This window comes from Scyliorhinus torazame, chromosome 18 (genome assembly GCF_047496885.1).
Source record: "Scyliorhinus torazame isolate Kashiwa2021f chromosome 18, sScyTor2.1, whole genome shotgun sequence".
Classification (NCBI taxonomy): domain Eukaryota; kingdom Metazoa; phylum Chordata; class Chondrichthyes; order Carcharhiniformes; family Scyliorhinidae; genus Scyliorhinus; species Scyliorhinus torazame.
Window position 1 is genome coordinate 164934463 of NC_092724.1, and position 14824 is coordinate 164949286.

A 14824-nucleotide genomic window follows, 5' to 3' on the forward strand; every position below is an offset into this window, starting at 1 on the left:
TGGCGTCTGGCCCCAACCGACCTCTCAGCTGTATGGGCATACTCCAGCGCAGCAGTGCCACCTTATTGTCTGGGATGAGTGTGGGTGGGGAGTGTAATGTGAATGTGCGGCTGCAGCTTGTCAGCCTCCCGAGTGTCAATCACGGACCCGGCAAATCCCGGACCGTTTCACATTGGAATCGATTGTGTTCTGCGTGGCGCCGGTTCCAGCCCCTCCACGGTCGCTGAATCAGTCCAGGTCCGGCACCAGTTTTGCTGTCGTGGAACTCCAAGAATCCTGGCCCGGCATCAACACTCAGTCTCAGGAACGGAGAATTCCGATGACGGCTTTTTTTCCCAACTTATTTTCGGGATGTGGGCATTGCGGCCAAGACTGGCATTTATTGCCCCTCCACAAGCTGTCCTGAGAAGGTGGTGGTGAGCCTTCTTCAGCCGCTGGCAGTAACTTGATGCCAGTGAGTGAGTGACCACTTCAGACAATCACTGTGGTGCGACACTGGAGTCACATGTAGGCTCTGACCAGGCCAGGACAACAGGTTTCATTCCCTCAAGAACATTGATGTGTTGGGTGCTCTGGATCCGTGGAACACATACAGGCCACCAACACTTAAACTAGTACAACACTATTTTATTAAGCTAGAAACTGTTGAACATACTTTCACTGTGGGTTAACACGATGTTAGATTAAACTAAAGACCATTGCCTGTCCTAACCAGTCTATGCACTCAGCACATGGTGAGGACCTGTGCTGTAAGCTGTAAGCTCTGTCCTTGTAGGAGGCTGCATCCCGAATGAGCGGGAACTCTGATGCCCCCTGTCTTTATAGTGAGTGTGCTCTAACTGGTGATTGGCTGCGGTGTTGTGTGTGTTGATTGGTCTTGCTGTGTGTCCATCAGTGTGTGTGTCTGCACCATGATATACTGGTGTATATTATGACATCCCCCCTTTTAGAAAAGAATGTATGTATGTGGCAATAAATAATGTGTGGTGAGAATGTTCCTTACTACGTGTGGGGTACGAAGACATATTTACAGGACTACGTACATGAGAACTAAGCTATTTACATTGGAAGGTTCTGGTGCAGAGAAGCAGTGTGCAACAAGAATAACGAGATCAACACTATATACAAACCAGGGAAACGATCAAACAAAGCAACAAAACAATTCAGAGAGTCCATAAATTTGAATAGTTCATAAATTTAGTCTCTGAGGTGGGCGACGAATTCTGGTTGACCGCCTCAAGGGTGGGTCGAGAGCCGCCGGTTCAGGAGCGGGCTGGACTGCGTCAGAGTCAGGGGGAGGCAGAGTGACAGGGAGCTCTGCATAGTCCATGGCAGGGTCAGCAGGAGAGCGAGGCGACACTGGAGGATCACGTGGCGAGCGTGGAACAAGACGAAGGGCGCGTCGATTGCGGCGCAGAATAGAGCCATCTGGTAGACGAACCAGGAACGAGCGGGGGGGCCACCTGCCGAAGGACAACAGCGGTTGCAAACCAGCCCCCATCCGGAAGATGGACGCGGACGTTGTCATCTGGAGCCAGAGCAGGGGGGTCAGCTGCACGGGAGTCATGAGCCGCCTTGTGCTGTGCACGAGACAGCTGCATCCGACGAAGGACCGGAACATGGTCGAGGTCTGGGACATGGATGGACGGCACCGTCATCCTCAGGGTGCGACTCATGAGTAACTGGGCTGGCGACAGGCCAGTGGACAGTGGGGCGGAGCGATAGTTGCCGCACGTTGGAGCGTCAATACGTTCGCTGCACCACCGCGCATGCGCGGTGCGGTCGTATGTGGTGCGCGTCTGCGCAGTATGTTCGCGCCGCCGCCGTCCCCTCGTTCGGTGTGCACAAGCGCGGGAGTCCGCGAAAAGCGGGCAAAATGGCCGCCCTCATCCAGACTGAGGCCTTGGAGTTGCTCGATTGCTTGGACCGTTCTGCCTCGTGGGGACCTTGCCACGCCGTTTCAGCCGCTTGGATGTGGGAATACCGACTAGTGGCGTGTTCCTGTAGCACGTAGGTCCCGATGGCAATCGCTAGGGTGAGCTGCTTTACCTTGAGGAGCTGCTGGCGTAGGGGGTCTAACTGAACACCGAAAACGATCTGGTCGCGTATCATGGAGTTGGAGGTGGGCCCGTAATTACAGGACTGCGCAAGGATGCGGAGGTGCGTGAGAAAGGACTGGAAAGGTTCATCCTTACCCTGCAAACGCTGTTGGAATGCATAGCGCTCGAAACTTTCATTCACCTCGATGTCGCAGTGGCTGTCAAACTTGAGGAGGACCATCTTGAATTTTGATTTATCTTCACCATCAGCAAAGGTGAGAAATTGAAAATGTGGATGGCATGTACCCCGGCTGTGGATAGGAAGAGAGCGATCTTCCTGGTGTCTGAGGCAGCTTCCCGGTCTGTGGTTTCCAGGTAGAGCTGGAAGCGTTGTTTGAATACCCTCCAGTTGGCCCCCAGGTTACCGGTGATGCGGAGCGGCGGCGGCGGGCGGACGCTGTCCATTTTGCAGGATGGCTGTGTGCTGGTGGAAGGCAGATCACTTGCGGGTAGGTCTAAGAAGTTCTAACATCTCTCAACTACTGGTACCATGATGTGTTGGGTGCTCTGGATCCGTGGAACACATACAGGCCACCAACACTTAAAATAGTGCAACACTATTTTGTTAAGTTAGAAACTGTTGAACATACTTTCACTGTGGGTTAACACGATGTTAGTTTAAACTAAAGACCTATGCCTGTCCTAACCAGTCTATGCACTCAGCACATGGTGAGGATCTGTGCTGCAGGCTGTAAGCTTTGTCCTTGTAGGAGGCTGCATCCCGAATGAGCGGGAACTCTGATGCCCCCTGTGTTTATAGTGAGTGTGCTCTAACTGGTGATTGGCTGCAGTGTTGTGTGTGTTGATTGGTCTTGCTGTGTGTCCATCAGTGTGTGTGTCTGCACCATGATATACTGGTGTAGATTATGACAAACATTACGAAGCATTTTGGTTTTTACAACGAACCGCCAGCTTTGTGATCACTTTACTGTCATCAGCTTTTTAATTTCAGATTTTATTTTCATTGATTTCAAATTCTCAAAGTGCTCATGGTGGGATTTGAACTCACAGTCTCTGGGTTATAAACCTCGGCTTTTAGTGCTGGAGTCAAACTTTGTCAACGTGTTTTTGCTTGCTTCCTGAAGGCAGCTGTTGGTTCTTTCCCAACAGCCTCATCTCTGGTGCTGCTGATGGATGTGACAAGATGATTGACTGACTTTACTCTTGGTTAGACTTGCTGCCACTCCGACAGGCAACTGGACAATCATCGAGCTTGATCTCTGATCTACATCATTTTTTCACCCAGCTCTGTAGTCTTTGAGATATTTACTTTCTCTGTATTGGCTGGAAATTTCAATGAAGAAAATATTTCTCTCTGTGCTATAATATGTTTGTGGACAGCCAATTGCAGGGAAGCAATGCTGAAGATCTATTTTGGTATTATCACATGCTGCAGAGTGAGTGATAGTAGTCCTGGGAATTGAAATATTTTCTCACTCGGTGCTGCCGTTGCGTGTAGTCGGAGCTGGATGTAATGAAGTGTTGCCCCAGTATCACTGAGAGACTGTTTAAACACTCAGAGAGAAGACAAGTGTTTATCCATGTGACCTTTCCCTTTTTCCAATATCTGAGGTGGTTATAATAGAAGAACAAGGAATGCCAAAGTTGTACAGTTGCAAATGCAGCCCAAAATTAACTGTTTCATTGCAGAATGTTTGGGAGGAGGCCATTCAGCCCATCATTCCTGTGTTAACTAGACGTAGAGAAGATTTGTCCAATTTTAGTTCGGGTTCATAAGAATAAGATCGTCACGAATAGTTTTAATAAGGAATTGAGCTATGCTGATTGGGTTAGAGGAAGAAATGCAAATTTCCGGATTGACCTCAGCTGGAATATTGTGTAAGGAGCATGGAAACTCCCAACAGCTTTGATCAAGGGAATCGCTGCTCAGCCTTTTGGCTAAGATGAGCGTGAGGTCAGGTGTAATGCCCGGATCTGGAATGTCTCTCTTGGGACCATGAATTGGATTCAATTTGAATTGGTTTTGGAGCAGGCGAGGAGCTGGATTGAGGGTTTGCTCCTGTCCACACTCTGAGCTCTGGCTTTGTAACTCTGATAAAGTAATGGAAGAAAAGCTTTGCTCAAACGATCATTGGAGAACACAAGCCTCTCCACCCAACAGAGCGATTGTAGGGCCACCCATGATGGTCAGGTCAGGGAGTGGGGTCAGGCAAAGTGCAGCCCAGAAGGTCCTCAATGGCTGAACAGGGGAAGGACAATTGTGAGCCACGGGCTGAGAAGGTGGAAGGAAGTTGCAGTGGCAAGGTGGTCCCAATCATTGTGGTTCAGCATGGCACCGAAATATGACCATCAACCTGTCAAGGTCAAATGACGGAGCCCTACATTAAATAAAGTCACGGGCAGGCTTCTTCCATTTGCCAGGTTCGGTGATGGTGAATTGGCAACAGGGTCAGGGCGAGGAACCTGGGAATCCCTAGTCCACAATCTGATGCATGGTGTCTGTGGGCAGCAGCATCTGTGTCTGAGCAGTCCTCCTCGGGATGCCCTTTGTTCATCCCAAATGGGAAGGAAGCTAGAAAGGGTGATCTAAAAATAGGTCATCGCACTTTCTCCTGGCTGAGGAACCACTCCCTGCGGAATCACCATTTTTGTGGTCAAAGAATGAAACCGTTTAAGTTTTGCGACTTGGAATGGTGTGGATAATCACAAGAATGAACACCCAAAGAGAAGAACTGATACATATCACAGACTGCAAAGTGACATTATCGCCCTCAGGGAGACGCCCCTTCCTGGGACGGAGCAGCGGATGGAACAAGCCGGGAGATACACCTTCTCCTGGAAAGGAAAGGCTGACAGTGGCCCTCGGGTCCAGGGAGATGGTTTTGCCAATGGAAATAGGATTTTGGATGCACAGCCAGAACTAACTCCCCAGTTGTGGAAATGAAAGACTCACTGTAATCAAAGTCACCAGCATCCTGACCATTGACTCTGAAAACGATGTTGAGAAAATGTACTATTCTGGTCTTGATGAAATCCTCACTGCCGACCCCCCAAAAAAACATAATTCTTCTGGGGATCTTCAATGCCGTAACTCCGATGTCCAGAGAGAAACCATTGGGAATAATGGGGTGGGAAAAGCCAATGAAAATGGTGACCACCTGCTGACTAAGTGTGCTCCACTCAGCCTCATTATAACAAATGCCCTCTTCCACCAGGAGGACAATTACAAAACCACATGGAGTCATCCTAGATCAAAGCATTATCACCTGGATTATGTCACTCTTTTGTATATCTGTATCACCAGATCCTTTCGATGGACTGATGCTTTCTGATCAATGGTAACCCCCAGGATGTTGATTGTGGTGGATTCAGCGATGGTAATGCCATTGAATGTTAAGGAGTGTTGGTTTGATTCTCTTTTGAAAGAGATAGTCACTGCCTGACACGTGTGGCACGAATGTAACTTGTCACTTGTCAGCCCAAGCCTGGATACTGTCCGGGCCTTGCTGCATTGGGACAGGGACTGCTTCATTATCTGAGGAGTCTCGAATGTTGCTGAACATTGTGCAGTCATCCACAAACATCCCCACTTCTGATCTTATGATGGAAGGAAGGTCATTGATGAAGCAGCTGAAGATGGTTGGGGCCGAGGACACGACCCTGAGGAACTCCTGCAGTGATGTCCTGGAGCTGAGATGATTGACATCCAACCACCACAACCATCTTCCTTTGTGCCGGGTATGACTCCAACCAGCGGAGAGTTTCCCCCTGATTCCCATTGACTCCAGTTTAGCTCGGGCTCCTAGATGCCAAACTCAATCAAATGCTGCCTTGATGTCAGGGGCAGTCTCTCTCACCTCACCTCTGGCATTCAGCTCTTTTGTCCATGTTTGAACCAAGGCTCTGATGAAGTCAAGAGCTGAGTGGAAAAGATTCGAGGGCATCTTGAAACCCATCGTACAAGGTACGCCCAGCTTCTGTCGCGACACGACGGACTTCCTACAGAAACTCAGCACCCATGGACCAGTTGAACCAGGAACATTCCTCGTCACAATGGACGTCTCGGCACTCTACACCAGCATCCCCCATGACGACGGCATTGCTGCAACAGCCTCAGTACTCAACACCGACAACTGCCAATCTCCAGACGCAATTCTGCAACTCATCCGCTTCATTCTGGATCACAACGTCTTCACCTTCGACAACAAGTTCTTCATCCAGCTGGAAGGACCGTGGGGGCTTCTTCATGCGTCTGAAGTCTGCCTATGAGAGGAGGTTGGCAGAGGCACCTGTGTCCAGCTTGAACTGGATGGAGCAGTGATTGACCTTCATCACTGCTCGCCATTCGTCCTCGGAATCTACAGCTAGGATTGATTGGACTTGCAATGTGTCTGGTGTGGCATATTCACACGTTGTAATAATGCCCACACTGTAGGCGTTATCCAGGCATTCATCATCTGGATCCGTTGCCCTGCCGGGATCAGAATCCTGTAGGCGTTGTTGCACACTCCGGATGCGCCGTCATCGGAATTGGGAGCGCTGGATCCTGACTGGCGGTGCAGATCTGCACAGGGCTGCATAGTGGCCTGGCTTCCCGCAGTTTAAACAGCGTCTGCCTCTTGCAGGGCAGTGTTTCTTTAAATGGACGGTGCCACAGTTCGAACACGTCATGACGTCGGCGTCCTGTCGCTCCGTGCGTCGTTGCACATGCGCAGTGCGGTTCTCAGACGTCTGCACCTGCGCAGTGCAGGTTTCGGCCACTTCATTATTCCGTTCACATCGCGTATGCGTCGGGCCCCGGGAAGAGCGCGCGAAATGGCCGCTTTCGTCAATGTTGAGGCGCTGCATCCGGGAGATGGCCTGCACGCTCTCCACCTCGTGGGAGACTAGTCTATCATTTTCTGCTGTTTTGTACTGGGAATAGCGATTTTCAGCGTGCTCATGCACTGTGCATGTTTCAATCGCGACTGGCAGGGTCATATGCTTGATCTTCAGTAACTGCTCTCTCAGAGGATCAGAGTGAACTCCAAAAACGATTTGGTCTCTGATCATGGCGTCAGTAATATCACCGAAGGTGCAGGTTTGCGCTAGCAGTCTAAGGTAGCTAAATATGAGTTGAAGGATTCGTCTTTACCTTGCAATTGCTGCTTGAATATGTAGCGCTCGAATATTTCGTTGGTGTCCACCTCACAGTGGCTGTCAAACTTGTCCAGGATGGTCTGAAACGTTGTCTTGTCCTGGTCTTCGGCGAAGTGAAAGGAGTTGAATATTTCCAAGGCCTGATCACCCGCTGTGGTGAGGAGAAGAGCTATCTTTCGTGCATCAGACGCACCATTGAGGTCTGATGCATCGACGTAAAGCTGAGATTTCTGCTTGAATGTCCGCCCGTTGGCACTGAGATTGGCGGAGGCCCCGAGCTGGTGAGGAGCCGGAATCTTTTCCATTGTGCCGGGATACATTCGCTGGTCGTCACGGATCTTGCTGAGTTGAACTAACTAGATTGAACAGACTCCTGGTATCATGTTGTGTCATGTAATTTGGAATAACACAAGCTGCCACTTGATGCAGTTTTGAGTAAAAGATGCTTTGAAGTGAGTTCAATGTGTTTTAGTGAACTATTAGCACAGTTCTCAATGAGTTCGACTCTCTGCTAATCTAAATATAGTAACTCAGTCTAACTGAACCAGACTTGCTCTAAGCCACGTGCTGGGGTGTGATGCTGAGGATACACCCTGTCTCACTCTGTAGATGTTGGTCTGTGGAAAGAGGTGGGGTGTGAATGCCTCGTCCGTTTTATAGTGAGATACCACCCCTGAGTGTCCTGACTGCTCATTGGTCGTGTCCTATTCTATGTGTTCATTCGCTGCATGTTTGCATATCATGACACTCTCCATCCCAATCCTGGGTTCCACTACCAAGCACTGAGTACCTTTAAACAAGGGATCCTCCGGGAGATTACTGCATAGGTTTACTTATCCATTCCTGTCTGTCAGCCCCCCGCATGCACTTCCGCTGGGTAAACAGTAGTGACAGTGGTTTCAGTGGGTGTTAACTGTTCAGTGGGTATTAACTGTTCAGTGGGTATTAACTGTTCAGTGGGTATTAACTGTTCAGTGGGTATTAACTGTCCACCTAAGGGCATCAGTTTGTGGTGGGGGGTGGGGTGACTGTCCATGCGGTGGAGACAGTATCCCCACCCACCCCTCTCCTGCCTGATTAAATGGCCCCACCACCAAACACTCCATGTGGGGGGGGGGGGGGGGGGGGGGTCAAATATCCCACTTTGATTCCAAGTACTTATTTTGTTGTTGGCGGGGCCAGGCAAACATTTCGGAAATAACAGATCGAGCAGTTGTGTTGGATCTATTTTTTGTATTTGCTACAAGCTCCTGTTCCTTGGAGACGGAGTCAGAGCAAACCCAAAGTAATCCTGGGAAGCAGAGTTCATTCCGTACAAGCTGGACTCGAGAGTTTAGCTGAATTGTTTTGTTCTCTTCTCCCTATTTCAGGCACTGAAAACTCTGCAGAAGCTGGAGGTGGTGAACTTTGGAGATTGTTTGGTTCGGTCCAAAGGAGCCTGTGCCATTGCAAAGTCCCTGCAGAGCGGCTTACACAAGCTGACAGTAAGTACATGAATTTACCACGATAACCCCTGTCCACCTCACCTGGCCTGTGCTCCATGTGCACATTTCAAAGATAGGTGTATGAAGAGGAGAGAAGTCCACTTTTTGATTGAAAAGAGATGAAGTTAATCCAACTTAATTTGAAGCCAACAGGCGTGATTCTAATGCCCCGGATACGCCCTGTGCACCCCCCACAGTTCCTCAGGAATTGCGGGAGAACTCCGGAAAGGGGGTCATGCTGGGCACCGAACAGAGCGCAATGCTCCCGGCCCGCGGCTTTCAGCAAGATCGTGAACCAGACTTGCATATTTAAATAAGTGGCTAAACTCATTGAACTAGGCTCAGCCCGTTTGAGACCAGAGTCTCCCGGCTTCGAGGATTCACTGCCCCCACTGGCACAGCGTGAGACCAGCACGAAACAGGGCTGGTTTCTAAACCAGATATGATGGCCACGCCAGGGCGGGGGGGCGGCATAAGAGCCATTGGAGCCCTCCAGTGGTCCGGGAGAGAGCCTGGCAGTGCCAATATACCATGTTAGCATTGCCAGGGTGCCATGTTGTCACTGCCAGGGTGTCAGGGGCTGTGCCAGGTGTCAAGGGCACTGCCAAGGAGCAGAGTTTGAGAGGAGTCATGGCCATGAAAGGGGGAAGGAATTGAGGGGAGGGGATGAAGGGGGAGTGGCTTAAAGGGAGACCTGAAGTTGGGGGAGAGCTCAAAGGGCCGGGGCAGCTGTTACTTCACAGAAAGCCAAAACACACCACAAAGCTTTAAACCCCTCCAGAACCATTGATCTGTGAGGCTTGTATTCACTTTCAAAGAGAAATAGCTTTTAGTAGGCAGTAACTGACAGGGTAATAGCTTCCAAACAGACAGGTTTCAGGATTGTTTAATTTGATTTCCTTTCACGCTTGTATGCATCTCAAGTACCCTGTTCTGAAACTAACCACAATGTTTATTAACACCCAGTAGACAAGTGCTTTCACTTCCTCTTTTTCTCAGCAGAAAGCACTTATTTTGATGTGGTGAGGCCCTGTTAATCATAGCTAGGTGGGGGAGTTTCTGTGGGGTGTCTGGTGGAGGGGTCTGATGGAGGGGTCTGAAGGGAGGGGGCTGAGGGGCTGGGGAGTGGGGTGGGCTGAATTTGCATTGTGCGATGGAAGGGGGGGCCATCGATAGATTTTGGGGGCACCAATGCTAAATACATAGCCCCTTGTGCCACCGCAGGGTCCACCGCGTTAGGGCCAAGCTTGAAAATACTTGCACCCAATCCACACCCGTGGGAATCCGGCCAAGGGCTTCCTGCCCATTAATCAGCTACAAATGGGTTCAAATGGCATGTGGTTCGCTGCCGCTGCCAGCGAGGGACTGGAGCTTGATGCTCGATTGTCCGATGGATCGGGAACCCCGCTACCGACAGCAGGCGGCAGAGAATCCATCCCTGAGTGTGGATCACCACGGGGAGTGCGCCAGAACAGCCGGCGTGACTCTCACTGGTTTTCCCGCCTGGAATGATACCGAGGGCGGGTTTCCCCACTCCAGAGTCCACGTGCTCCCACCAGCGGAGACTCAGGACTGGCTCTAGAAGAGGTGCCCAGATATGAGTCACAGTCCTCCGCCATGCAAATTTATTCATAGTGGAGACCACGGCAGATTCCATTTAAATTCCAGTATCAGGCCGCTATTTTGAGCGTCCAATGAAAATAACAGGTCATCTCCCCCACATCATGCACGCATTAGAGTGACCCAACCCCCTCAGCCGACCCCTCCAGCCCCCTTCCACAGCCCCCATTTCAAGTCCACTCAGTCCCTGCCCCCTGGCACCCCGAGTGGGATCAAGAGGGTCAGCCCATCGCTAATGTGCCATTCTTCCACTAACAGGCTGAAGAGGGGAGTCCCACAAGGGCCCTGAGAGGTTGGGTGGTCTCGGGCTGTGGGTGAGGGGTGAGGGTTTGACCGTGACGCCCCCCCCCCCCCACTCCCCGCTCCTGGGTTGAGGGTCCGGTGTCCTGACTGCTCCTTCCTGGGCAACCTGAAGATCCTTGGAATGGTGAATAAACATTGTGGTTCGAGTGAAAGCAGGGTAATTGAGATGTATTCAAGGGTGAAAGGAAAGATAAATAAACAAACCCCCTCAGCAGCTGTGTTTCAGCCATTACGCTGTCAACCAGAGGCTGGTGAAAGGTTCTGCTGTGTGAAATTGAATGGATGATCGGGAATCGCAATCAGGCGGAGGAGAAAGGAGAGTCGGCAGGAAAACCGGATTGTGCTGGGCAGCAGATCCGGCCCCAGTTTCCGCTCCAGTGCTGCATTGCAAAGGGTGTCATGGGATTTGAAGCCTTTTCGAGTGTTGTGGGCTTTCGAGGAAGACTCTGATAAATGTAACAGCTGTTGTCTGAGGGAGCAGAGCAGGAGTTAGGAAAGGGCTGCCAGGCAGAGCGCTACAGGCCGAGAGGCCACTTCAGAGGTTAAAAATCTGCCCAGGCTGATGCGGTTCAGTAAAGGGGTGCCTGAGATCACCAATGCCAAGGGAGGCCCAGGGCTGAAGGGGCAGACCAGGCACAGGACCTCCATCCCGGGGTCAACCCCTCACCCACAACCCAAGGCCACCCAACCCCCAGAACGCTTGGGGGAACCTGTCCCACCCTGAAACCTGGCAGTGACAGAGGGGCACATTACCTGTGGTCTGACCCCCTTGACTCCCCCTTCCCCCAGGGTCTACCGCACCACCGCTTGGCCACACACACACCAAAGCCCGCCGGTGTATTTCCCGCTGTGGGGGTCGGAGTAACGCACAGGGGGCGGGAGAGTCAGGCGGAATGCTGGTTAATTGTATGCCAATGCCTCCAAATCAGCACTTTGCGTGTTCCTGGCAGCGCGGGGCGGGTGGTCTGCTTCGGGCGGCAGCGCTGGAGCGGAAACTGGGGCCGGATCTGCTGCCCAGCACCAATCCCGTTTTCCTGCCGACTCTCCATTCTCCGCCCGATTGTGATTCCCGATCATCCTGGTGGAGTACGGAGAATGTCGGCTTTAGTCATTTTGGGGGAGAATCGCCCCCAGCGTAACCCTGCACCATCTCAGTGCCCTGCTGGATCACAAGATTTGTTTTAAACTCCATCTCCTGTCCATCAGCAAGTCCACTTTTGAAACATTACCGTCTACATTACTAACTCAGCACCTCGCCACTAAAACCATCATTGATGCCTCTGTCACCTTTAGACTCACCCTCCTTGCCAGTCACCAGCTTCCACTAACCCACCACCTCCTGCCAGCCTGCTGGCCGGCTTCACCCTGCCCCACCTGTAACCTCCCACAACTCTCCCACATATCTAATAAAAGCAAATGACTGCGGATGCTGGAATCTGAAACCAAAGAGAAAATGCTGGAAAATCTCAGCAGGTCTGGCAGCATCTGTAGGGGGAGAAAAGAGCCAACGTTTCGAGTCCAGGTGACCCTTTGTCAAAGCTCTTTTCTCCCCCAACAGACCTGCTGTGATTTTCCAGCATTTTCTCTTTGGTCTCCGACATATCTGTGCTCCTCTTGTGTCTTGATCATCCCCGATTTTAATTTCTCCACCATTGGCAGCCTTGCCCAAGACCCTAAAGCCGGGATTTTACACCCCACCTTCCCCATGACGGAGTTTCCGGCAGCGGAAGTAGACCGCCATTGGCCAACGGTGTTGTTCTCGCCACCAGCCAATGGCAGGCCGTGTCCACCGCCACCAAAAATCCCGTGGGTGGTTTTGGAGACTTCTGTAGACATAGTTATAGCAAAGTTTAGTTTAGCAACCTTTGTACTTCAGAATATGTTTGAATCTTGTTTAAAATAGTGTTAATAAATCAGCTTTGTTAATTAACATAGCTTGATGTTCTTTGTCGAACACTACACATCCAAGCCACCCTTACAAAGAAAACCGAGAACATTAATGCGCCCACCTCCGAACATCCACTTGGATTGAGTGAAGTGCTCACTTAACCACGATTGCCAATTCCCTATTTTGAATCTGACATTTGTTGACATCGGTGGTAACAGTGGCAGAGGTAACGATGTAGGATTCACTGGTTGTATCTCACGCAGAATAACTGTTTAAACCTCAGTGCCTCTAGGGTTGGGTCACTGCGCTGCTAGAATCTCAATGCTGTGCTGCACATTCACAAATTAAGGACAGATGGTGCTGCCTGGGCTCAACCCACAGACAGCAAATCACATTTACTACTGTACTCCTTGTAAACATTTTCATGCAAAATAGCAACAGGAGGAGGTCATTTAGCCCCATTCTGCCATTTGATTAGATCAGCACTGCAATAGCCCGCACGGGTGCCCATGGTTCTCACAGAGTACGAGCATCACTGCTGAGAGGCGGGAGAACTCCATTCAGCATTGCATAAAAAGTCGGCCAATATGGCACCATCCAGAGAGAGAGCCGGTACGGAGCTACTGGCTAGTTTATATCCCATTATTGTAAATAAATCAAAGTTCTTTATTTTACTCGGTACCGACTCCCCGTGTCTATATTAAACCTTGAATCATGCATGAACACTATTTACCCGCCGCTTCTCAATAGCCCTTTATTCCTACGTTATGAAAGTCAGCGCAGATCCATTTAAGGCAAATCACGTCGAACCAAGTTGATTGAGGTTTTTGGTGAGGTAGCAGAGAGGGTTGATGAGCGCAATGCTGCTGATGTGGTATACTTGGCCTTTCAGAAGCCAGTTTATAAAGTACAACGTAACTGGCTTGTCAGTAAAGTTGGAGCCCATGGAATAAAAGGGATGAGAGCAGGGTGAGTACAAAATTCTGAGTGGCAGCGAACGGAGTTATGGTGAGTAGCTGCTTCTCAGACTGGAGGAAGGTGTGCAGTGGCGTTCCCCTCGGGTTGGTTTCAGGCCCACTTCTTTGCTACATCTCAATTAATGATTTAGACGAGGGTTTACAGGGGACAATTTCAAAATTTGCAGATGATACAAAACTTGGAAGTACTGTGAACTGTGAGGAGGAGAGTGACTTCAAGAGGACATGGACAGGGCTGGTGGAATGGGTGGACAGGTAGAAGATGAAATTTAATGCTGCGAACTGTGAACTGATGCATTTTGTTAGTGGGTCAAAATCTCCCTCCCTAACAGCACTGTGGGTGTACCTACACCACCTGGACTGCAGCAGTTCCAGAAGGCAGCTCACCCCCACCTTCCCAAGGAATTAGGATTGGTAATGAATGGAGGCCTAACCACCAACACTCAAATCCCTATTGAATAAAAGAAATGAATGAATGAGCAGATAGGACCTGATTGGACATCTCAGCAGGAATATTGTACTACTGACAATATAGCACTCCCTCACTATTACACTGGAGTGTCATGTCTAGGAATGGGATTGTCAGCCACAATTGTCTGAGAGTTAAACCAACAATGCAATCTGGCACTGTGATAGCCTCACATTCTTCCCCTGTACCTGGTTGTCCCACAACAATGAGCGCGGCACAGTGGTTAGCACTGCTGCCTCACAACACCAGGGTCCCGGGTTCAATTCCGGCCTCGGGTGACTGTATGTGTGGAGTCTGCACGTCCTCCCCGTGTGTGCGTGGGTTTCCTCCGGGTGCTCCGGTTTCCTCCCACAGTCCAAAGATGTGTAGGTTAGGTGGATTGGCTACACTAAATTGCCCCTTAGTTTCCAAAAGGTTAAGTGGGGTTACTGGGTTACGGGAATAGGGTGGAGGTGTGGGCTTAAGTAGCGTGCTCTTTCCAAGGGCTGGTGCAGGCTCGATGGGCCGAATGGTACTGCAAGTCGGGGACTGTAAATTCTATGATCCTATGAAAGCCATCATCTGGGAAACTAAAAATAATCTAATAAGGTAAGTCTGGATCTCAAACGGCATAAGCGCCCAGACATTTTAGAATCTCATCATACTGAAAATATGATTGACTTGTGTTCACAGGTAACATGGGTTAGACAGCCATGTTAAAAATAACAGGTACTCTTTAACATACTGTTTCCACGTGAGTTCAAACATCAGTGCATTGAAGAAAACACCTTAAACTCATTTTAGAGTTTATAGTTGTGGTAGTCTGTGTAGAGGTATTATGGTAGCTGGTAATGCTGGAACACCATTGGTAGATATTGTATGTTTCCTATTGGTCAAGCTGTATG

The 14824-nt window shown here is 50.1% G+C and overlaps 1 protein-coding gene across 1 annotated transcript in view; it reads left to right on the plus strand.

Annotated features, from left to right (window-relative positions):
* The window catches only part of LOC140394757 (ran GTPase-activating protein 1-like), a 608923-nt gene that overhangs the window by 317837 nt on the left and 276262 nt on the right, over positions 1 to 14824 (plus strand). Inside the window, exon 6 of the mRNA XM_072481973.1 lies at positions 8570 to 8683. Coding sequence (XP_072338074.1) covers positions 8570 to 8683 — 114 coding nt within the window. The remainder of the gene's footprint in view (positions 1 to 8569; positions 8684 to 14824) is intronic.